This window comes from Paramisgurnus dabryanus, chromosome 20 (genome assembly GCF_030506205.2).
Source record: "Paramisgurnus dabryanus chromosome 20, PD_genome_1.1, whole genome shotgun sequence".
Classification (NCBI taxonomy): domain Eukaryota; kingdom Metazoa; phylum Chordata; class Actinopteri; order Cypriniformes; family Cobitidae; genus Paramisgurnus; species Paramisgurnus dabryanus.
The window spans coordinates 15,220,166-15,247,087 of NC_133356.1; the positions used below are offsets into that span (position 1 = coordinate 15,220,166).

General features: G+C 38.3%; 1 protein-coding gene across 1 annotated transcript in view; it reads right to left on the reverse strand.

The window, feature by feature from the left end:
* Positions 1–26,922, reverse strand: part of tacc2 (transforming, acidic coiled-coil containing protein 2) — a 70,161-nt gene that overhangs the window by 16,817 nt on the left and 26,422 nt on the right. The window contains exons 5-10 of the mRNA XM_065296616.2: positions 26,105–26,551; positions 21,962–22,234; positions 6,994–7,124; positions 4,915–6,355; positions 2,247–2,307; positions 1,892–2,147 (exon numbers count right to left, since the gene is read on the reverse strand). Coding sequence (XP_065152688.1) covers positions 1,892–2,147; positions 2,247–2,307; positions 4,915–6,355; positions 6,994–7,124; positions 21,962–22,234; positions 26,105–26,551 — 2,609 coding nt within the window. The remainder of the gene's footprint in view (positions 1–1,891; positions 2,148–2,246; positions 2,308–4,914; positions 6,356–6,993; positions 7,125–21,961; positions 22,235–26,104; positions 26,552–26,922) is intronic.

Genomic DNA, 26,922 nt, shown 5'->3' on the forward strand with positions numbered 1-26,922 from the left:
GTGCCAGCCACCAGGGGGCGATCAAAGAGCCAGCAGCTTCACTTTTTTTAAAGAGTAGCTAAACCCCTGTTTAAAGCCAGACTTCACCCACTGGCAATTTTTGAAAAATGCAAGAAAAGTGGGAAGACCCCAACGGAGATAGAGGGGACGAACTTAGCTCGCAAAAAGGGTGCGGTGAGATCGTAAAAAGGGCGTGGCGAGTTTGAGCCTACATCATGCAGAACCGCAAAATCCAATAGGAAAATTCAACTGCAGTAGCCACCGTTCAACCTGAAGAGGATCCACTTTTGCTAATTTAACGACGGGAAAAATGGTTTGTGCGCCGAGCGCATGGTCGAAAAGGGTAGGTCCTGTTGTAATGGGAGTATTTTGGGCGTAACGTGCAGTAAACCAATGAGAGACTCAGCTCTCATCCCCTTTAAAGGCAAGTGCGCTGGCGCTATCTCTTATCCCTATTTAGATGACGGACTTTGTAAACTGAAAAACTAAGCGGAGGAAGAAGATCCCCAGTTTAAGATTAATGTTAAATAATTGTGTTGTTTTTCACTTGTATTGAAATTGTTATTTTTTTATTAAAAACTTTTAAAACCCGTTTTCTTTTAGTCATGGAAGTAAAAAGCAGGCTTTTAATTGCTTTAAATGTATGGCTATCCAATATCATCAAAACATAATTTACAAGTATGTAAGATAAGGTTTGTACTCTAAAAATACTTTATTTGTAACAAACAGGAGATAAAGAATTTACAAACGGCTCTCCTCACATTTCAGCACTTTGGACAGCGTTTTTTTAGCAAAGAGTTTTTTTAAGCATTACTTACAAATGTTTCTCATCCCACCATATCCGCAGGTACAGAGTCATCATATACAATAAATCCGTGAGGTAGCATTAAAAAAACATTTAAAAACAGATGCATTTGTTTAAAGCAAAGCATTTATTTACTTACCAGGCTGCAGGTGAAGCAGCTCTTTGTGCCTTCTAACGTCTCATAATTACTCCTCATTTATGTCCAAGAGACTCAATAATAATCTTTTACATTCAATCCTTTAATCTTTCATATTTAAAAGCATTTATGTGCTGCTGCGCATTCATGTACTTTGTGATAAGCAAACCTGCGTTGTCCTCCCGTTTATAGGCGCATTTTACTAATGCGCTCTTTAAATAACATAAAACACATTGCGCCATTGACTTTAGACTTTAGACCAGGTTTTTGTTGGTCAATGGCGTAGTCTATTTTAGTTGCCTCAAAATAGCAATGCGCCAATAATGTGCCTGAACACACCTCGTTTTCAGACCAGAAACTAGCGAAAGACACTTGCGTCGCGCATTGCGCTGCATTGCGCCGGGTGTAAGATAGAGCCCATTATACCCAAATGTCAAAAAAGTTACTCAAATCAATGAACAGCACTAATAAAGTCCAATTCTCACGAGAACGAGAATTCGTATATATTTTACGAGTTGGCTAATTCGTATGAATTTGTCCGAAGATAAACGTGCAAAAACGATTATCATAAAGAAAACAATAATAAAACCCCGCCCCCAACGTCACAAAGGCAAATCGTACAAAAATGTACAAATGTGGTCATACGTATTAATATGAATTAGCCACTTCTTAAAATACGTATGAATTAGATTCACATTACTGTAATCCGATTAACTTTTTCTATAAATTACAGAAAGTACAACCAACAGTATGGAAGTACAAATGGGAGTAGTGTTGTCACATAAATAATGCAAAAATGAAAATTCTTTGTTTTTTGTATCAAGTAGGACACGGACCTAGTTTCTTTGAGTCCACCCACTGCTCCATATAAAGTATTTTAGGATCATTGACAGTTCACCCATGACTCATGACTGGTATGGTGATATAATAACTCTAATTCACTCTCTCACCATCATTCTGTGTGGATAAACTGTTCTCGTTGACAAAAGTTGTAAAATCAGATGGCTGTGGGAAGTCTTGATTGCTGGTAAGCTCCACCTCGACATCATGTCGAGTTGCCCATTTCTGATTGGTAGAGGAAGCCAGTTTCTCCTCATCAGTAGCGTGATCCTGTGAAGAGTCAGGGTTTGTGTCGGGTGTGTGCTCCTGCAGGTGATGATGTGTGTGTGAGGTGGAGGGTGAGAGTGGGGAACACACAGGACAACACTGTTATGATATGAGGTGACAGCAAAAAGGGAGAAACACATCACCCTCAAAATGACCATCAGTTTTAGTTTGAATAACTGCGGGGGTGTCTAAACTCACTTGTGCATTCTGCTCGGAAATCGGAGACCTCTTTGGAGATTTCTTCACTCTGAAAGTGTTGCTGTTTGAGATCATAAGACAGAAGTTGTGTTAGGTGCTATATTTAGGGAATCAATTTGGAAAAATCACATAACATACACTCTATTTAGGGGACATGAAGTTAGTACTCCTGGTGCTTGCCTTCCAACCATCATATTGAAATATAAAGTTATGTTTTGTGAGAGCTGTTCTCTTGAATAAGAGTAATACATACATTTGTTGTTCAGATAATTTTGGAAAAACTTAAGTATACTGTAAATTACGCAGTAAATTACAGAGGTTATTAATAAGGGATTAACATTTTGACATCTTAATGTTGATGCACAATGACATTAACTACTCGGGTTTACATTGAATAAGTGCTTCTATTAGTAAGATATATGACTGTTACATTGTGTCATTTTTTCTGAAAATGTGTTTATTTTGACGGAAACATTAAGGCTACAATGACAAGTCGGTTGCAATTTTTACCGTTAATTATTTGACCCATTATAGCAGGGAATTATAAAGGACTTAGGAATGATGTACATTTTATCAGGTTAATATATGCATTAAATGAATGATAAAGCAGTCGGATGAAAATTTCATGAGCTTTAAAAATATATATTAATAATATTACTAATGCTTATTTAATCAACTCTACTTACAAGAAACAACACAGAGAAGAGAAATTGTTGGGCTCCCTGTCATATATAAGATCAACAGACAGGTGACACAAAGGCTGACAGAATACACATACTAACACACTCACTGTCACATACTGTATTCAAACCATCCAGAAGAATACAACTTACAAACTTCATACACAATAAGACATAACACATGAGGGCTCATATTAACCCTCTTAATGACTGAAAAAGAAAGGCTAATTGATTGTGCTAGAAGCCATGCGCTGGCCAACGTAAGATGGTAATGAGCAATGGTGATCTATTCAACACTGCACTCTAAAAATGGCTGTGGTATAATAACCGAGCAGCTGGGTTAAAATAACCCAGCATTGGGTCAATTTTTAACCCAGCACGTGTTCTGTCCAATATTTACCCATTATGGGTAAAAAATAACCCAGCCATTATTAGAGTGTGTATACAGTGGCAAGAAAACGTATGTGTATTTTCTACAGTAATTCGCCATAAAATGTGATCTGATCCGCATCTAGGTCACAACAATGGACAAACACAATGTGCATAAGCTGACAACACACAAATAATTCTAGTTTCTTGTGTCTTTTTTGAAAACACCCATTAAACATTCACAGTGCTGGAGGAAAATGTAAGTGAACCCATAGACTAATTACTTTGATGAAAGCTAATTTGTGTCAGAAGCTGGCAAACTGGAGTCCAATTAATAAAATGAGTTTAAAGATGTGGTTCAGTGCTACTTTGATTGATATAAAGACACTTAAACATTTTAAGATTGCTGTCCTGAAGAAGCATCAGCTCTTATCAACCGTGCCCCTCTAAAGATATCCGATCAAGAGTTATTGCACTCCATAAGGCTGAAAAGGGATACAAAACAATCTCAAAGTGTTTAGATATCCATCGGCCTACAGTTTAATGGAGACAGTTTAATACTATAGCTACTCTTCCTAGAAGTGGGTGCACAGCCAAGGTGACTTCTAAGGCACAATGCAGAATACCCAATGAAGTAAAGAAGAACCCACCAGGAACAGCTTAAGGCTTAAATACATCATTGAAACTGGCACATATCTCTGTTCATAAGTCTACCATATGTAAGTAAAAACATTTCGGAAAAACATTGATGTGAGCCTGAAGTTTGCAAAAGAGCACGTTGGCAAACACCAGTGCTACTGGAAAAATACTTTATGGACTGTTGAAACAAAAGTTAAATTGTTTGGAAAAAATACTCAAATTTTGGCTCAAAAAGGGCACAGCTTACCAACAGTAAACATCATCCCAACAGTGGAATTTGGTGGATGAAACATCATGGTGGTGGGCCTAGACCATTTGCCACCATTAAAGGGAAAATGAATTCCCAAATTTAACAAAATATCCTACAGGATAATGTCAGGGTGGCTGTCTGCCAGTTGAAGCTCAGAAGTTGTTTGTTGATGCAGCAGGACAATGACCTTAAGCATCAAAGTAAATCCACCACAGACTGGCTTAAGAAATACAAAATGCACCATTTGGAGTGGCCAAGTCAAACCCCAGACCTTAACCTGAGGTATGACCTCAAGAGAGCGGTTCACAACTAAAAACCTACAAAGGTGTTTGAGTTGAACTGGTTTTGTAAAGGGGAATGGGTAAAAATTCCTTCTAAACAATGTGGAGGTCTTTTTCAGAACTACGAAAAGCGCTTGCTTGAAGTATTTGCTGCCAAAGAAAGTTAAACCAGCTATTAAATCCAAGGGTTCACTAACATATTCCTTCAGCACTGTGAATGTTTAATGGTCGTTTTAAAAAAATACACAAGAAACTAGAATTATTTGTGTGTTGTCAACTTATACACATTGTGTTTGTCTATCGTTGTGACCTACAGTAGATGAGGAACAGATTACATTTTATGGCAAATCACTAAGAAAACCAGTTTATTCCTAGGGGTTGACATAATTTTTCTTGCCACAGTACTTACATTTGATAAGAAAATGACTTCAGAATATGAGCAGACTTACGATTTAAGAGGCTTCTTCTTATTTTTGGCAGGTTTGTTCTGGTTGTGATCCTCCAACTCAACAATGTTATCGTTCTCACTGTCATTGGTTGACACATCAAAAGTGGCAGCTTTTGGAGGCAAGTTCCCTATCTTATTGGATGGTTGAAAGGGACCTGCAGACTCATCAAATGAGTCTGGGTCAAAACTATAGCTTCCTTTGGACAGGCGAGGAGAGTTGGGGACACCGCTGCTTGAAGAAAATGGGTTGAAATTAGGGTCATCCCACTTGCTAGGGTCAAAGTTATATGATGCCTTGGGAATGGCGATATCATCATTGTCATTTGAAAGTGGTGGGATGGGTGGTGCATTGTCTAACTGTTCCATTTGAGGTGGGGGGGGCTTTCGAATCACTGGTTTTGGCTTTCTGATGGGCATCTTGGCCCCTGGCTTCTTGCCAAGTTTTTTAGGAGGAGGAGTGGTGCGTGGCGCCTCTCCACTGTCTTCGGAATAGTCAAACTCCAGTCTGACTGGTTGACGTTTGACGACTGGCTGCTCCTCAGCGTTGAGGGATTCCTCTTTAGCAGGAGATGGGGAACGGTGCTTTTCTACAGCAACAGAAGTGTTGGTATTGGGGTCTGACACTGATGTAAAATCAGCTTTCCTGGATAATTCCGGCGAATTAGCAATCTTACTGCCTCCTGTTCGGAATGGGTCAATGTTTTCAAAGTTATCCGGATCCCATTTGTAGGAGGCACTGGGAGGGATAGGAGAGTCCTCGTCAGGGACAGCTGGGGTCTCAGATATTGGATCAACAACCTCTGCTTGGAGGGGTACTAAGGTGGGAGCAAGTGTGATCTCCTCAGCCAATGGCGGAGGACTCTCCACTCGAGACTTTATTCTGTTCCTCTTCAAGGTACTAGCGGGACTTGGACTAGGACTGGGTGAGGCACTGGGTCTCTCTTGAGTTTGCAATGGGCTTTCAGCACGAGGTTTCCCCCTTTTCTTTTCCTCCGGTGTGCTACTAAAAGAAGCAGGCTTGGGCGAGGAACCTTCCGGGTTTGAGTTCTGCCTGGAAAGAGGCTTTTTCTTTATAGTACCTGGACGGGGCTTCTTCACTCTGCGGAGAGTTCCTGGAGCACTCTCTGTTTCTATGCTAAAGGACTGTGTTCGTGGGTGAGAGGGTTGGTCAGAGGTACCTACTGAGGATTTGTCTCCAGGACTTTCTAATTCACCAGACTGAAGGCTTAAGGAGCGTGTTAGAGGCGTACGACCCTGTTGGCTTGACGGCCCAGAATTTGATTCTTGGAAGGGGTCATTAGTGGCTAAGTATTCGAGGTTGTAGGTACCACTTGCAGCTATTGGTTTGTCTTCATCAAAAACAGTTGATGGAGATCGACTCGGAGGTGGAGGTGATGACTCCGGGTTTGGAACTTCACTGGCAGTGATATCAGCAGTGGAAGCTGTAAACGTGAAAAAAGAATTACAGTACTGCTAATATTTTGAAAATGTTGCACAGTTTTATGACATTTTATGAAATAAATGAATTTATCATAAATTAAATCAAACTTAAGACAAAAAAAGGATACCAACCAACAGAACTACTACACTGTATAATCTAATGTTTTTGTTTAAATAAAATTATAAGTTTGAGATTGTTTTATGTCATGAATTTTCACAAAAAGGATGGACCGCTACACACAAGGTTTAATAAAAGGTTGAATTAAATTCAGTAAACAATTAGTTTGTGACCCTAAAACTTTGAATAGTAGTGTGTCTGTGTAAATAAAGAAATAGAGACTGTTACTTTTTTTTTTTTTTTGAGTAACAAGTTATTGCAATAATATATATAATATATTATAGTATATATAATATATTATAGTATATAGTATAGTATATAGTATATAGTATAATATATATAATATATTATAGTACATGTCCACTAGAGGATAAGCTCAATGACAAAGGCCTGCAAACTTGAAGCTATCATGTCTCAGATTGATGCCAGACCATTGTGATCACTATACATTTTATAAAGACAGTATGGATTAAATGCCAGTGAAACTCCTTTTAAAAGAAAAAATATTTTAATAATTCTTACTTGTGTGTTCCTGTGAGGGCAATGGTTCTGAACTGGTGCTGGGGGGCTCTGGAGGGGACACTGGTGAGGCAGCAGACTTCACAGGGGTTGTGGACTCGGGGGTTTCAAATGCTCCATCTGAGTCTGAACTCCTACAGAATATACAGTGGAAGAGAAGTCTTAATACACTGAAGTATTAAATAATGTGATTGGGGTATGAACACGATGTGCTTTGTGTCTTAATTCAATGAAGCTGCACATCCTGTCCAGGACTGATGGGATAAATATGACACATTAGTTTACATTACATTACATTTATGCATTTGGAAGACCCTTTTATAACCTTATTACTGTGCATTACAAGATATAAAAAAAAATGGGTTCAAACGCAATGCTCTATCACTAAGCTGTACAGGAGCACTATAATGCCACAATTCACAATACAGTACAGTTGAAATTTACGCCACAGTATCAAATACATTCAGCTAAAGCTTCATTAAGCAATCATTTGTGGTGGTCCAAAGCTAACTATAAAGAAATGTCTAAATCAGCATTAGTTAACATCACTCCCATGAGGATTATTATAAAGCAAATGGAAATGAAAGCACTGAACCTCCAGCTAAGAGACCAAAAACAGCAGCTCAAAAATTGTATTCAGCTTTAGCACACTGCCAGTTTCTCCTGTCATTAATATTTAAGTAACAAATTACCCAAATCTCAGGCTGAGATTCCTTATGTTGAGAAAAGACACAGGTCATATCACATCAGTTTTCCAGTATCAGATATCTCAACAATAACAATGTCTAAACAATGATTTGTCAAGATAACAACTATAAGCAATCACAATTGATCCAAGCTACTGTATACAATTAATATTTTTATTTATAGTTTAGGTCTATCTCTGTATGAATATTGTATATTGCCTTTGTCACAGGAATTTAATGACAAAATTCTCAATTAAACAAAACCATATCTGACATCACAGTTTGGTATCCTGAGCTATGAAAGATCAACTTCTGAGCAAAACAGTAGGCACACACTAGTTAAATTCACATAACAACCCAGCAACAAGCCCAATCAACCAACAAAGGCATAGCCTACGCAAGATGTGCAGCCCTCCACCCTTCCTAACCGCATTATCCCTGCCATTACCCCACACCAGGACCATTACCACTGAGGGGGACATGGGTAAATTCAATAAAAAATTCTTCTTTAACCCTTGATTCCCCTAATATTGAAAATTTGGTTACATCCTTGCCTCACGCTCACCTCTGCCTGCCTTGAATCATATACTCATGTCTGGAGTTCCAGCTGAGGCGTCTGAGGATCCCCAGGGCTGGGTCTGCTTCATCCTCTCCTGGTGTCCCACCCAGCAGCGTATCCCAGCCCCAGCGAGCCCACTGCAGAGGAGACAGAGCCTGCCATGTGCTCACCGCCATCCCTGATGCTGATCAGAGACTCACACGCGTCCTTATTTCTTCCTACAGTAATGCTGATTTCTCCTCTGTGTTGTGTCTATGAAGCTTTTGTGCATTCTATTCCTTTTCTTCTTGCCTCCATTTCTCGAGTCTCTCTCTCCTAACCTTTTACTTACATATATTCTGCTCTCCGATAGAGGGCTTTATCCCAAAGAAACCGCTGCAGGTCTTTGCAGACTCACTGCCTCTCTCTCTCTCTCTCTCTTTAACACAACCTCTGACAATTATTCCCTCCCCCATGGTAAGCACAGAATGGATGCTATAGCATAACACAGCCAATTTTATTGTCTAACAATATTTTTATCTTAAAATATCAAACATTTTTGGAAAACAACATACATTTGTGCATAGGACTGCCTAGGACAGCAAGAATATATCTTTTTAAAATAAATAGTTTTTACCCATTTTGTTATTTTTTCAAGTAATGTATTTTGTTTTCAATAAGTGATGTCAAACGATTAATCACGATTAATCATATACAAAATAAAAGATTGTGTTTGCATAATATATGTGCGTGTAATTATTATGTATAGAAAACCACACACATGCATGTATAAATTTTAGAAAAAAAAATTTATATATCCTTTTATATTTATAAAATATATAAAATGTAAATTAATATATATACACACACATGTAAATGTTTTTTAATACATACATCAATGTGTGTGTATTTGTAAATACATAATAATTACACACAGGACACACACATATATTATGCAAACATAAACTTTTATTTTGTATGTGATTAACTCAGCCCTATTTTAAATATATTTAGACAAAAAACTAATGAAAAAATTATTTTGCACATTTTTTGTTTAGAAATGCAGTCATACCTATGATCATTAATGTACATCTTATACTGTAGGTACACTTTTTTTCTAACAGTATAAAGGACACACAAAAAAATTCACACTGTCCATATTCCCTCATTTTTCTCAATCTTTCCTCATAATCTGATTTTTCGCTGTGCTATAGCAAAGACTTTGGCTATAGCCATATATCCAATTTTGCTGCATTAAGCTCTGATAAATGCATTGATGGCCTGAGTACAGTGAACATACCCAGCAAAAACCAGCATAGCTGATCATCAGCATATTTTGTGTTTAGGATGCTGGTTCTCTGCATCGGATATGCTGATGTGTTGGTGTTCCCATCAGGCCTCTCAACTAGCACAACCAGTAAAACATCCATCGTTTATACGGCCGAACCAAGAATACATTATTTCAAAACTAAAATCCAGTCTAGTTTCCAGAGATAAGATCTACAGTAGTTTTACAGTTTACAATGTAATGGCTAATGAGATAGTTATCAGTAAATGAGCATTTTATTCCTGTGTGAGGACATATTCACATATCTTCAATGTCACTGTTGCCATGGTGACGGTGCTCTCTAGACATATGCTCCCATGCGCCAGACAACGCACATACTGGCAACTTGCACAAAGTCTTGGCAGATATTTCCAATTTCCTTTTCTCATTCACAAACCCACACACAGAAAGTCTATTAGCGCATGCACTGTAAAAATGCCATATACCATTATTTCCTGGTATTGAAAAATAAAAACGTTATTTATTTCCTAAAGGTCTGCTGAGGAAATTAGGTGGAATGCTGTATCATCAAGCTTTATGTTCCCTGCGAGTGTTTTTAAAAAACAAAGAATGATTCTTCCCCATCCTTGTCTGTAAAACTCCCCTCCAGACTGTGAAGAAATATAGCGTTAATACATCTTAGTTGAAAAGGTAAATCTATCCGAGCACATTTTGTTTTGCCACTGAGACCAACAGTACATTGCAAAATGTACGATGGTTGCTATAAAATGGTTACTTTACTATAAAACCCATCAATCATTCGTGGTTGTATATCCATTTGCAGGATCAATGCACAATGCTACTTTTAGTAAACATCTGCGATAAACATAAATGCAGAAGGGAAATGTAAAAGGAGACAGAGGTGATGAGCGGGTTTTCTGGGAGTTTTTCTGCCTGGAAACAGTCAGGCTTTCTGGCACAGAACAGTCACTGCTGTGCTCCAGTCGCAGGCACTGTTATGAATTTGACATCCCAAAAATCTGTTCAAACTAAATTTACCTAATTTGAAAGCACAGCTTTTACACTGCACTATATATAGGCCTACTATACATTATATCGTCCATGGTTAAAGGTAAATGCATGCTAATGCAATACATAATCTATTCTAAAACATCCTTAAAATACTCTTCAACCTAAATATAAGCATAATAATACTCTAAAGCTTCAAAATAACCTACTGATAAAACAATATATTGTGCTACCTTGTATAAATGACAGAGCCCTGAGTGTCCTCTCAATTCTGGTAAGGACACAAATTGACCAGTAGAGGGAGACAAAGTAAACCATAAAGAGGCAAAGAAAAACAGTTTCTGCTTCAAAAAGAATATTAGCAAAAAAGTATTAGAAATCCTTTAAATGTACCTGCTAAATAACAACAACAGCCTTTAATCCTAACGTTTGTTCTTTTTTTCATGCCATGTTTCAACTGTTTCTAACATTTATGCAGTGTCAGCAGTGTTTGACAGTGATGGTGTTTTATGAGTAAACCATTTCTTCCATTGCCAAATTAACAACCAGAATTTAATCAACACAATGGCAGCAATTTATATGACTTCATTATGCAGTTAAATCACAGAGAGCTATTATAGCCATGCATATAATCTGTGCATAAAACAGTGGGGAGATAACAGAGCGTAATACAGTTTTCCCTCCACCTCTCTGGAGGGATAAGAGATGTACCAAATTTCCCTACCAAAATGAACACTCTCAATATTTTATGTGTTCTAGATCTCCGGCGTCATGAAGCTTTCATCAGGGTCTGAGAGGCTTTAAGAAGTGGTGAGAGACAACTAGAGTGCTGTCATATACATGCATCACCTTTATCATCAGTGATATCTCAAAAATATTATTCACATGGTGCTCATTTCTAATCAAAAAGTTGTCAAAAGACAGAGCGTATATAAATGGACCAATAATCAGGGAATTGACTTTAAATTCTTAAAAATCTTAAAATAAGTTTTGGTATAGAAGATTTTAGCAGAATATAGATCACATAATAATGCTGCTGAAGACAGCACATGTATTGTTTAGTCTAAAAGAATCTTGCCAAACAGTAAAACTTGAAGGACAAATTGTGCTTTAGTGCCTTGGCATTCAACCCACGACTGCTTTATGGCAGTGTTATGGATTTGTCATAAAAAGTTTCAAGTTTTCGTTTCCATTTTATTATTGGCATTCTGCCACTTAATTCAGAGAGCAGAAAGAGGACAGAAATTTGGGATAAACACACCAAACCTGATTCATGGGTGCAGAGCGTGCAAGTGAGTACAGCAGTACAGGTCAATGTGTCCTACAGTAGCAAGTAAGGAACCCAAAGTAGTTCATCTTTAATTAATATGGAAATATGCTTTCTTTGAGGCAGAGCAAATTGTGTGAGGCCAAAAAGCAAAATCTAACTTGGCTTCTGAATACTGTACTGAAGTTGTACCGAATACAAATGTTTTTAGTGGATCTAGATCACTTTGAAGCATTATATTACACCACTGGAGAATTTGGAGAAGACACAGACAGTTATAGATGAAGTAATAAAACATGACAGTTTTAATAGAATAAGACTGTATACAGAAGCAAATGATCCCTGACTACTGAAAGACATCAAGTACAGTTTCTCACTTAATATGTCTGCTGAAATCTACTAAACTATTAAAAGGATTTAAGTATATTCAGACAGCCCATGTACTGAAACATCTAGGGACACAGAGGAAGTCATGGTCTTAAATCATCTGTTTGCAGCCTCACTCAAACCAACTAAATCCAACTTGACATTATAATATAGTCAAGCCCATAGTCATCCATTGTCATACTGTATGCACAAATATGTACAGTACTGTGCAAAAGACTTGTTGTTTTAGAAGTTTTAATGTCCATCCACATTTATATTTCAATCTACTTTATTAAGATACAAACAGAAAATACAGGAAATATGTACAAAAAAATAATAATTTTCTTTAGGCATCGTCGGTGTTTAGTGTGACCTCTCTTGGCACTAAACAGATCTTGAGCGTTTTTGAGCAGAATGAAGTAAAAGACTAATTTCTTTAAAATAATTTTTTTTTTACCCTAAACACTTGACACATCAGTTTACATTTATACTATAACTATTAACACTATATACACATTTCTTGTATTTTCTGGATGTGTTCTATTAAAGAGACTAAGAAACAATTATATATGATCACTGTAACATTGCAAAAACAACAAATCTAATTGTGGCATGGTGGCCTAACACTTTTGCCTGTACTTGTACAAAGTGCAAGAAAAACATTCTTAAGATTTCATTGTACCAAAGATTAGATCAGATCTAAAGATTATAGGTTTTATGTAAATTGTGTTTAAGGTCACCAATGGTAACCAACACTGGCAACCAAGCAAAACTGATTAATTGAAGATTATTAAACGATACTTCTGTCTGAGCAATATACATCATTCTGACCATGGACCACATGTGAATAGCGGTGGTGACATTTGTTTCTGTATTTATATTGCAGAAAATTCTCATAAATCACATGAAACCATGTGTAAACATAAAAATACAATGTATAAAATCATCTAACAAACATGTATAGTGGTTGCATGGCTTGCAGTTGCATGTAAAAATAGGATTTTAAACTCTTATGCACAAATGCTTTGTAAACTTCCAAAGCCAACTCCTAACACACTGCAGTAGTGCTGTTATGTAAGACCTCTCAAAAGAGGCTGCATAGGAGTAATTTTAGACATGCTAAAAGCTATGTTAGTCATGGCTGAATGAGCACCACTGTACGCTCTTTCCATCAACGGACTTTCCATCATCTGTAGATGTGCTGTCTAGGGAAGTTTTTGCATAGATGTCCCTTACTATAAATGAGGACAATGAGGCTGAGGAATAAAGCAAAAACTTATGGTAGTAGAATGCATGCATACTGCAATACACAATGCTTTATATAAAGCCCGGAAAACACTGCACAATTTTTGGCTGTCCCAGATGAAAGATTGCCATCGTGGAACAATCGTTGTGATTTCTGTAATCGTGGCTCTTCATCGGTGGGTGGTCCTATGTTGTACAGTGAGAGAGGTTCAAAGACGGACATTTTTCCGGTTTTGCGTCCAAAGATAGCTTAGGATAGTTTTCTGACAGTGTCAGAAATTCAGCATGATCAACGCACAGTGTCTTTGCTGCTATGACCTGCGTACTTGTATTTGTTTACCACTAGCTTATGCTGATGATGTTGCGCATGTGACGCAGGCATCAAAGCCTCCATGTCATTATCATACAGTCTAAATGCTTGTCGTACCCAAGTTTAAATAATCCATGTCGCACAGTGAGTGTGATATGGTAATGATCTTATAGGAGTGCAAAAATCCTGCAGTGTATTCAGGGCTTAAAGGATTATTCCAAAAAAAATCTAGATCATTTACTCACCACCATATCATCCAAAATGTTGATGTCTTTCTTTGTTCAGTCGAAAATAAATTATGTTTTTTTTTTTAAGGAAAACATTTCAGGATTTTTCTCATTTTAATGGACTAAACTTAACAGTTTTAATGCAGTTTAAAATCGCAGTTTCAAAGGACTCTAAACGATCTCAAACGAGGCATAAGGGTCTTATCAAGTGAAACGATTGTCATTTTTGGCAAGAAGAATAAAAATTGCACTTTTAAACCACAACTTCTCGTCTTCCTCCGGTCCTGTGACGCGCCAGCGCGACCTCATGTAGTACGTCATCACGTCAAGAGGTCACGTATGCGAAACTACACCCCAGTGTTTACAAGTGTGGAGAAAGAGGACCTTTCCGACGTTGTTGTACGTGGAATGATACTAATTAATGTCTTTGTGTCAGTTTATTGTTTAAAATGGTCCTCAAATGTGCGTTTCATGAGTAACACGTGACCTTTCTACATCATTACGGAATTACGTGAGGTCGTGCTGGCTCTTCACACAGCCGGAGGAAAAAGAGAAGTTGTGGTTTAAAAGTGCATGTTTTTTATTTTTCTTGCCAAAAATGACAATCGTTTTGCTAGACCCTTATGCCTTGGTAGGGATCGTTTAAAGTCCTTTGAAGCTCAGTCGAAACTGCAATTTTAAACTGCATTAAAACTGTAATTAAAGTATTGGGGTCCATTAAGTCTATTAAAATGAAAAAAATCCTTGAATGTTTTCCTCAACAAACGTAATTTCTTCTCGACTAAACAAAGAAAGACATCAACATTTTGGATGACATTGTGGTGAGTAAATTATCTGGATTTTTTTTTTTTTAAGAAAATGGACTAATCCTTTAAGATATTTGGGTTTGAGTTAGCAAATGGGTCATGGGTGCGATCCCAGGAACACACAAACTGATAAGAATGAATACCTTGTAATGCACTGTAAGTCGCTTTGGATAGAGATGTGTCTCCCATAAATGTAATGTGTGGAGAACCAAAAGATACACACAATAAGCTGCTCTATTCCATATAATGAAAGTGGATGGGAACTAGGGCTTCAAAAAGCCCCACGACAGCATCATTACAAGTCTATATGACTCATGCCTCATTTTCTAAATCTTTTGAAGCCATGCAATGCAAAGAACAGACTGAAAATCTTGCTGGACATGATCATTCACTTACATAAACATCCTAAAGTCCTTTCATCCTCCACTGAAGAAAGTTTTTGGCTTTTTAAACAAGTGAAGGTGAGTACATGATGACAGAATCTTCAATTTTGTGTTTACATTTACAGAAGGATAACCAAGTAACCGAGTCTTCTCTATATAAAAACATACATCCACCTACAGTATATGTGTGGTCATAAATAGCACACAGAACATAAATAGCCCAACTCTCTCTCTCTCCCTTTATCCTTTTCCTCAAACAAATCTCTGTGTTTTGCTTCAACACAATCTCTCTGTGCCTCTCTCTCTCTCTCAGTGCTGCGGCATAAGCCTCCATCCCCCACAACAACACATGCATCTCTACCTTATTAAATACAGCCATTATTCCCCCATCCAGACGTCTGCAAGACCTCCAGACTGTAACACACACACACACACATACATTTGTCTATATGCAGCACATATATAGATACACAAACACATGCACCAAAGCCTTACTACAGCCAGCACATCTCAAAGGTAAATAAGCATCACCTTTATGTATGACATCAAAAAGTCAAGACAATAATAACATCCACTTTGTGTCATTTCTGTCATTGGAATTGAATTGTGACTTGCTTTACACCGAGCTTTTATGCATTCAACCCAAACCAGGTGACGTGTACATTCAGTACCAGACACCTCCATCAAAACAACAACAACACCGACGACAATGAGATCATCAAGACCCCCCACCCCCATCTGCTCCTACTTACATGCTTTCAGGACGCTCATGAGAGGGACAGGGGGGCTGTCCATTCTCAGCCGACTCTACGGCTCCCATCCTCTGCTATATGATATCCGCTGGCACCCGTCTCCCACCTCCTCCTCCCCCCTCCTGCACCTCCTGCTCCTCCACGTCTTTCGTCCTGAGGGCTGCCGTCAGAGCAGAGGAATGGAGGTCGGGTGGCTGATGCGCACTGCTTTGCTGCTGGACCAGATGGCATCGGGGGCACACGGGTTAGCCACACGGAGCTATCAGCATCCCTGCCGGAGCCTTTCGGTCGCTCTCTCTCTCTCTCTCTCTTGACTCACTCGGCTGCTCTACATTACAGAAGGGAGGCTGAATCTCTCTCTGTATCCCTGACAACAATAGAAGAGCACTGCTAAGCCTTAAGGGTAGCGATGTGGAACGATGGGATGGCAAGTTAAGAAGAGAAGAAGGCAGTGTGGGGAAAGAAGGGAGGGAATAAGAGATGCTCCTGCTCTCTAGCAAGTCCGTCTTCTCATTGGATTGCTGTGCTGCTTAGCAAAGCAGCTTGCTGGTGGTTGTCTAACTAACCCCTCCCTCTCTTTCTCTCTCTCCGTGTTTCTCTCTCTCTCTCTCTTCAGGGACTCGACTGCTTTACAAGATGAGCGCTTTCCCCAGTCGATCTGAACTCCCTCATGGGTGATCAGAAGAGAGGACACAAACAATAGCCGACCCCACGCAAAGCCAAAAGATGCTGGTTTCTCTTTCACACCAAGACAAAAAAGGAGGCACAATAATGTAACACCTGTAATAAATTATATGTATCTAGCCAACTTTGTTATTCATTACCATATCTATGCAAGGACACACAATGTATTAAAATGACTCACTGACTCAATGATTTACTATTTTAATATGTGCCCAATATCTGTCAAATCGAATTATAAGATTTGGATCATCAACTACAATCATTGATTTCAATCATTACTCCATCAATATATTAATATATTAATATAAATGTGTTTTTACAGACTGGGTCACAAATGTGTGTGTGGGTGTAAAATAGATGCAAAGTGAAAGAAAAATAGTAAAAGAAAAAACAAAGTGTTTATGTGCCTCAAGCGGAGTGGCAGTGACTCACTTAGCAGACTAATCCATATTGATTTACAGTGTGAGACAACATTAGTTGTGGGAAATTGGGGCATTGGTGGGGGGGTCTGAAACATGAGGATTAAAAATCTATTGTTCATGTATGAGAAAGCAGAACAAACAGCTTTCGACACAGATCTGGCTATTCACTTACAACGCTTGCAGTGTGGATAGAATGGGGATTGTCTTCATGCCCCCATGTAAGGTAAACTTTGCCGTGTCAATAGACAGTACACCTTTTGCTGACGTGACATGCACAATTTAAATAAAACCCATGCAAACATCCACTAAAGAAACACAACGTATGTTTCTGATAACTTACAGTGGAAGCTTTACCATTAGAAGTTTATCTAGCAAATCTATGAAAGTTGTCTTTCTCCATAATAAATGCAGTATTTTATTTGGCATAACAAAAATATTAAAATAAAATTAATATTAAGGGGCGTGCACATCAAAGCTTTTACAGCAGTGGCCGGCGTATGTTTTCAGTTGTTTCCAATGGAAGCGTGGCGTTTTTCAAAAAAGCCAGCAGCTGGCAGTTTTTTCAGCGCTGAAACCCGGCACTTGGAGGTTTATGTTTATATTCAGCTTTCACACGGTCGTCCAATCACAGTGGAGGAGGGGTGGGCCAAATATCACAACACCCAACCGGTGCATCGAACAACGACTGATAAACAAAGCAGAAGTATCACAGCAACCAAAGCGCTCAGCTGAAGAAAGCTGTCAGTCAGCTGAAATAAAGCTGTCTGCTGGAAGTTTTCAGCCGCGTAAAAAAGCTTTGGTGTGCATGCCCTCTAACAGAGTTTTCACATTGTTGTGAGTGCAAAAAGACTGAGATTGACTGCTCGTTATAAATATGCTATATGATAAACAATTTTCATTGTCAAAGAGATATTTTTTCCTAAATGAAAATAATGCACAATAAATTTTCACGGCAAGAAATATTAATGGCTGGTATATTTTCTCAGTATACCCACTGCCGACATGTGTTTATTTAAATGTTAAAGCTATTTATTACTATGTTTATTCCTGACCCTGTGCAGCTCTATAAAACTTCTGCTTTCATCTCAGCAGCTCCCCTGGAATAAAGACAAACCAGTTGTACCTTAGGCAAGCAAGTTGGAAAGCATGAGAGAGTTAAACCACAAACTTTTTTAAATCAATTAGAATCGCAGTAATGTAAGATACAGAGTCGTGTGTTTGTGTGTGTGTGTGTGTGTTTGTGCCTATGTTTAGACCCAGGAAATTAAAAAATACAATTTCAAGCGCTGCCACTGAAAGATATTGCAAAGATTTTTTAAAGCTTAATAACATGGGCTTTTAGTATCTAGGTTTAAAGGGGGGGTTCAATGGTATTTCATGCATTCTGACTTTTTAACACAGTTATAGAGTTGTTACCTCATGCTAAACGTAGGCAAAGTGTCAAAAAAGCAGTTGGATGTGTTACAGAGTATTTCTGTGCCGAATGCACCTCGCCAGGGTTCGTACAAGTTTAGGAATGTTTTTTTCGATTACAGGTCCAACTGACGTTTCAGGGGTTTTCTATACGTATCACTTCTTTATATGGGCACTTCCCCCGGAAAACCCCGCCCACCCGTCAATCAGCGGTCAGAGTCGTATAATAACAGAGTTATGAAACGCTTTGATCTCGCCGCCGTGCGGTCACGTGATTCATGTAACGTTCTGCAGTTCCAAACCAAGCAGGGCTGTCAATCTGTTTGCATAGGTTTTCAGCTATTTTAGATAAATATTAGCTTGTAATGTGAATTGATCACTATACTTACTATGTTTATAACGTTTTTTTTACTAGGGAGTGATGTAAATATAGTAAAACAGTTAATAAAGATAAACAGTTAATTGTGGCCCAAAGATAACTGTGGTTATCTATACCAACTACAGCAACACAGTTTATCTTTTATTTTTGTAGCAAAATATGGCTATATAAATGGCTATCAATCTGCTAAAAACATAATTCCTACACTTTTACTATATTAAAATCACAAAAAAGATCGCCAACGCGGTTATTTGTAACAGTGAAGCATAACATAAACACACTAAATTAATATTTAATTGTATTTATAGTACACACATTAAATGTTAATATAATCATACATGATTTTCGAGGATACATCACTCGTATTACTTACCAAACACAATGAAACACATAGCAGCATTGTAAGCAGTGTGACTTTCTTATAAGGCATTTAGCTTGTCGCTGTTGCCCCCTAGTGTTACTCGTAAAAAAGATAAGTATAAAGTAGATGGCCACCAGTAATAAAATATTAAACCATTAAATCTATATTATTCACACATTATACACAACTCATTAAAATATAAAAATTTTACTAGTTATTATTAACGAAAATCATTACCTACAGCAGAGTTCATAAAATATCACTGTTGACTATATTAATGAAATGTCCGAAAATGTAAAGAGAAACGGTAATTTCATCGATTTACCAGCAGGTGCCATTGAAATGAATGGGCTTCAGTGCTGCGTTTGGAACTATGCGTCACTACCGGTCACTACATGAAACGCTGTTACTTCCGCATTCCATTCTTACAACGGACGTCTATGTGAGTGTCGTAACTCTATTATTATACGACTCTGAGCGGTAGACGCTAGAACTTACAAACATTCACATCACGCGACAGCTTTGTTTAATTTCAAAACTTAACAATGGCACGAATGAAGAAGTGTGTTTTTGGATGTAAGGAGCAGAAATCCAGCCTTATGAAAACAATGGATTTAGTTTATTATCCGGGGTAGCAGCGGAGTTTTGCATGCGTGTTTGATGCACTGGATTTTCCCAACCGGGTCACGAGTTGCATGCGGTAAGTAAGACTTTTGTCTTACGCGTGCATATTATATAAATGACATGAACATGTAGTGAATCATAAGTTAAACAGTGTTGTATAAAGTGTTGCATGACTCATACTCGCTCCACCCGCGGTAGTAACTCCTCCTTCTTCATTGTTTCGTATGTTATCGGAAAGATTCGGTAAAGCTAATCTTTCTTTTATAAATCTGATTAAACTAAAGACTCTTCAGAGATATAAAGCATGTCATACTACTCTATAGGTACTCCAGATTAACATCAGAAATGCAGAAACAGCGTGTGTTACGTGAGCTTTAACTTGCAGCAATTCATTAAATTAATTGAGAAAACGCGCATTTGCACGATTATTTGTCACAGCCCTAATTATGACGATTAATTGCCTTTGGATTAATTGTCTGTTTTATTGCTCTGACATTTAATTATCATACTTTTTTTCTTATGAAATTATTTTCACTCATTGATGTGATTATTTAAATTAAATATTTTGCAAGGTTCACCTGGCAGTAAATATTAATACACATAAGTTAACACATATTTAAAAGTAATCTGATACTGTCTCGTTTATACAGGTGCTGCAGCTCCCCCGTGTGTTATTAAAGAGATGTGCAATCATTCCGGTGATTTGAAATCATCGCGATGAGGTCAAACAATCACGATGAGATGATTATTTAATCATGGTGGCAGCCCTTATACTGTAGGTACTTGAAAGATGAAGATAAACAGAACATGAGCTTTCCTTGGTACAGTAGGCTTCACACACACACACACACACACACACACACACACACACACACACACACGCACGCACATTCTGGTTTCCATGTTTTTTGGGGACATTCCATAGACGTAATGCATTTTATTCTGTACAAACTGTATATTCTATTCCCCTTACCTGCCCCATTCCCTAACCCCAACCATCACAGGAAACTGTCTGATACCTTAGATTTTCAAGAAACATCATTCTGTTTGATTTATTAGCTTGTTTCCTCATGGGGACATCAAAATGTCCCCACAAGGTCACAAAAATACTGGTATTCCTATCTTTGTGGGGACAATTGGTCCCCCCAACGTGATAATTACCCGGCCACACACACACACACACACACACACACACACACACACACACACACACACACACACACAAAAGACAATGATTAGGAAATTACCAAAGATTATTGAAACACAACAAAATTAAACAATCACTTTTAAAACTTTGTATGTGTAATTACAACCTCTGTGCTGCAGTCGGCAGCAAAGCTCAAATCCAGACTTTTGACAGGAGCACAAAGAGAACACATTCACATTCAAACACTGCAAAGCCTCAGATAGCCATAACTTTTATAGCCATGCATGCACACAGTTAACAATGAGTAACCTTGAACAGTGACATGTTATGATTGTGATGGATTTACATTTCTCATTAGTTATTGTAATATTTATATATTTACATGTATGCAGTAAATTATATTTCTCTCCTCATTTAGTGGTCCATCTGTCATTCACAATTAATTAAATAAGGGTGAGTTAATTTACAGTATACTCTATCACATTTATGCATTTTATCCAAAGCAACTTAAAGTGCATTCAATCCATACAATAAATCAATATGTGTGTTCCCTAGAAGATCGAACCCACACCCTTTGTGTGCCGAACACAATGCTGTAACGGTTAAGCTACAGCAGCAGGAACTAATAATAACAGAATTTAATTATTGAGACTATGGCCAGTGTGCAAATACTTTCAGAGGAATTAAGGACAACTTATTCAAAGCCTAAAGACTTCAGGGTAAACTAATTTATTTGCAAAATTAGTTCAGCCAAAGGGGGAAAACAGGCTGTATTACATTATTCAGTTAAAAAGTACAGAACTGCACATTCTGTGTACTGCTCAAGTCTCTCAGAATTATCAACATGATCAGTCCCATCAAACAAACCCTTTAGGTGCAATGCATATGAAATGAATAATGTTTTACATAAATTTGAATAAAAGGTGTCTCAAGAGCTTTGTTTTCAGAAGCAGAGAAAGAACATTTCGTGCTATTAAGTGTTTTAAAATAATAAACAAAAACACCATTGGTAAACAGAAGCACAATTATCCAGTTGAATATACAGTAGTGATAGTTATATCCTACCTGGCTGAAGGTTCACACTGCTGGAGCTGTTGGATCGGATGAGGCAGAGGAGCGACAGGGGAAGTTTCAGGTAGATCAGGAGGAGCAGAAGTTGAAGGAAAGATCTGAGGCTCCGGGGGAAACCTTTCAGGAGGGGTAGGAGGCGGAGTGGGGAACTCAACTGTGTTGTAGAGGAGGTGGGCAGGGAGGGCGGCAGCAACCACGTGCTGTGGTGGGGGTGACGTGGAGCAGAGAATGGGCTCACTTCTCTCAACAGCTTCTGTAATGGGGGACCTGTACAACAAACACACACTTACATAAACATGAACGGCACACAAACACATGCAAAAACACAGGGCAGGTGAGAAGTCCTGTCACCTGTGAGATGGTTCACGTCATAACCATTGCCACAGTATCTACAGACAAGTGCATGATTCAATGCGACATCAGGCACACCGCATATATATAATTTGCACATTCCACAGATGTGTTAAACAGTGTTAATAAAATGGCAGTATCTTAAATAAGTATATAATAATCCTGATTTTACTAATTCATAATATAATAAAACACCGCCACCCCACTCACATTGCCCATACAAGAACCACAACACCTGTGCCAACTTCTGAGCCAAGGAAACTTATAAAATGATGAATCTTATCAATATTAAGATTAAAAACATTATGAATCTAACACTTGTCACATGTGATATTTTGACAAACAACATACTTAACACTAATAATTCATCTGTATAGGCAATGAACCTTATTTTTATAATAAATCACAATGCCACAAATCATCCTAGCACAGGGCAGGGTTAGCTGGCTCACACCCAACTGAGCAATATTTCAGATAAAACCTAATCCAACAGGCAGCGCAGCAGACAGCCCTTCAGCTGCTCCTGTTAACAGGCGTGCCTCATGTCACATGCTAAAAATACAACTCGACCCACCGCACACCCAAAACAACTGCACATAGCACTGTGCTATTTTATCAGAAACACTTGTAGATGTTAAGCAGATTCGAGGTTCCTCCACTTATTTGCTTTCAACGTATAAGTGAGATTGTTAGCAACTGTGCGCAATGTATGTCTTTAAAGTGCAAAGCAAGGTTACTAATGTACAAACGTGCATAGACACATACTGTATAGCTTACACACAAGCACACAATAATCTCCCACAAGCAGCTGTGTCTAGAGGAATGGATCCAGACAGGGTTTTAATAGCAAACAGACTGCAGTAACTAAAGGGGGAGCTGGTGTTTCACCAGCCATAAAAACAACAACGACACTACTGTTAGCACAGGCGCCGTATCACAGTGTTTTCACACCCCTGTGCAGAGGCATTCCATCAAACTGACTGATAGGTATATTTAGGGCATTATTGGACAATTATGGTGTGCTTGGGTTTGATAAGCAGTGTTGAAGAGATGACACTGTTCTCTTTTGATCCCAATTATTAGGGCCTGTTGTCTCGTCTCGCAAAATTGTGAAACGTTTTGATTGAAGCCCCATTGAAACACTTCCTCTAAAAATAACTGTGTTCCAGTACTCCAAATAATTGCTGTGGCCAATACTTGTTGCCACGGTAACTGTTGCCCAGTTCTTGACACGGTTTACATCACATGGTTTACAAGTCAACCCTCTCTCTCTCTCTCTCCCTCTCTCTCTTGCTCTCTCAATTTGTACTGGAACCAATTAAAACACTTTAAAAGGTAAGGATCAAGCATCCTAAACTAAACAGTATAGTTTGGAAATGGCACATTTAGCTGCTCTATTTTTGCATATAATGTATGACTTCAGGGGAATTGAAAGGCTGGTGTACATGTTCTGCTTGTTGACATTGTGGTAGGCTCTATTAAAATCAGTAAACTGGAGCTCAAATGTTAAGCAGCTGAAATCAATTAGTTATTTTATACAATTGTTGCATTTGTTGTTGGGAGTGGCAGAAGCAATGTGAAATAAAAAGCACAAATAAATGGTGGAATCGTAAAAACTAGTATGAAATTATAGCTGCTCAGGCATTTGCAAATGTGGCAAACGTCATCCACCATATTAGTATTAAAGGTCACGTTCTTTCTGAAACTTTTTTTTGAACCCTAGTTGGTGTGTAATGTTGCTATAATAGCATAAATAATAACTGTAAAATGATAAAGCTCAAAGTTCACTGCCAGGCGATATATTTTCTGTAACATAATTTGCCTTTTAAAGCCTTCAGCAAATAGACGGTTTGGACTACAGCCCTCTACTTCCTGCTTTAATGATGTCAGTAGAACAGTATTTGAATAAACTCCGCCCACAGGAATACGTCAGTCGCCAGCTAAGCTAACGGCAAGCTAAGCTGCTATCGAATCACAACACCGTAAACAAGCTACACAATCAGAACTCAATGCGTATTTCTGAAGGACGGACTTCATAGAACAAGGAAGACATCAGCTTGTTTTGAGGACAGTGAAAACAGCGGTATACAGATAAGTAAAATGTGTAGAAAATACCGCGTTTTTTTATACGTGAAACATGAACAAACTTTTATTTTGTATGCGATTAATCGCGATTAATCTTTTAACAGCCCTAATACTTTATCAAATATTTACACTGCTACAGCATCAGCATGTATTGATTTATTATTCATGTTATATTGCGCACTGTAAACACTATCCAAGCTTTAAAAACACAGAAAGAACAGGACTTTTTACTCGTAAAGCTGGTAGCCAAATCTAAAATCTGACTATACCCTATAAAGGTCAGGTTATAAAGTTATTGTAATTCAATTATATTCCAAAAGTTTTAATATTGTCTATTGACTGTGCTAAAAATACATTTATATTAACAAATGAAATGACAAAATTTTATGAGCACATTTATTGCATATCATCACAAGCAGCAAAGTTAACGTAACTACACCCATTCTATGCCTTTGGGAGTTCTTACAATGACTGAATTAATTTCCTCATCTGTCAACACAAATCAAATCATTATCATCAGGTGCCTGACACTGTCAAAACAATGAGCAAGCAAGCAAACTGAAGAGAGAGAATACGCTTACTTATCCCTCCCAGACCAGTCTTTCTACTGCCCTCTTCACCACCATTGCTCCAGTGAGACCATCACAACACACAACTTACACCACCATCAGTAAAAAAGAATCCTTTAAACTTTTTAAAGTAGAAAAGGAAATATCGAACTCACCTCAGGTCAGTACTCAGAGTCCTTCGGCAAGAAAGTGTGCAACTATTTTTTAGCCACACCACTCAAAATCCCTAGGACAACCAGTTCACACGCTCTCACTTTTTCACCCTCTCTCTCTCTGTCATCTTATGTCTATCTGTCTGTCTGTTCATCTGTATCTCTCCTCACACAGAGGAGGAGATTATATTTTCAACTGGAGCAGCCCTGATCTATGGCTTTTGTTCCAGACTGACAGGCCTCTTGGTATGACCTCATGTGAGGGCGTTGGCGCAAATAGCAAACACATATGCATGCTCAAGTGGACACGTGTATGCACACACACGCACAGTTACAGAATCAGACGAAATTCCTTTAGTACACATCTGTGGCAAGCAATATAGTGATGAATGGGGATTCTCAGGGCAAGAGGAGGTCACAGTATCTCTTGATCTTTCACTGTGGCTCCAGTATGTTAAGCTAACAGCTCTGACTGACAAGCAGCAAGTGCTTCAGTTTTATCTGCTGTGTGGCTACTAAAACCAAGCAGATATAGCCTGAAGAGAGGGTGGGGAATATTATAAAATGGATAGTTTTAGTGTTTGATGCTGATTGGTCAATAGCTGTGGTTTGTAAATTATAAAGCACAGCTTTGACCTCTTCACTGAGCGTGCATCCATTGTATCATTATGTTACTGCTAACATTATGTAGCAACAGTTTTATACTACATGATCATGTGCTCATACCAATGATGTAATTTTCTTGACCCTGAAAATAGTATTTTTGCACCCTGATTGAGGAAGAAATTCTTTTTTTAAACCGCAAGCTAAATAAGGATGTAGGTCACCATCTCAAAAATACATCTTAATAAATGTAAAGAAATATAATGTTTCAGTTAGTGAGATCTGAATACAATTTTAGTCTAAACAAACTGCAGAAATGTAGTAGGAAGCAGCAGTACTCAATAAAAACACAATTGAGATATTTTAGGAGGTCTTACCTGCAGTCTGGTGGTTCTTCTGTTTGCTCAATCACAGGAAGTAAACTTTCTTTCGTGTCAGGTGAAAAGGTCTCTTCGGTTTCAGGGAAAAAACTCTCAGGAGCAGGTGGAAAATTCTCCTCGATTTCAGGGGGAAAACTTTCAGGTGCAGATGGAAAATTCTCCTCGATTATAGGGGGAAAACTTTCAGGTGCAGGTGGAAAATTCTCCTCGATTACAGGGGGAAAACTTTCAGGTGCAGGTGGAAAATTCTCCTCGATCTCAGGGGGAAAACTCTCAGGTGCAGGGGGAAAATTGTCCTCGATCTCAGGGGGAAAATTCTCAGAAGCAGGGGGGAAACTGTCCTCGATCTCCGGGGAAAAACTCTCTGGCGCTGGGGGGAAGCCTTCCTCAGTAGGGGTACTGAATTCTGGTTCAGGCTGATGCAAACTGAGGAACTCAAGTGGCCTGGAGTAGAAAAGATAAACAAAGAGAGCAGATTAATACATCTTCCTCACCGTTTCTTCCAATGGTTTTCACCCATCAGACGTTTACAGCCTCTGTGTAAGTGCGTGTGCTCTCAAATATAAGAAGCCTGATGTGTTTGTGTGTGTGTGGGTATGAAAGGATTCTTTCTTGCCACAAAGGGCATGAGTTGATGTCACTGCTGAGGTCACTCACAGGAGATAATAGGCTGTAGAACTTGCACTTGGCTCCATTTCCACACAAAATGCCACATGATCATAAGTTACTATTACACATATGTCATTTTTTAAGTCCAGGTTTCTTTATAAAACTGTCAGTGATCGAAATGATATTTAACATTTTAAACTCCATGT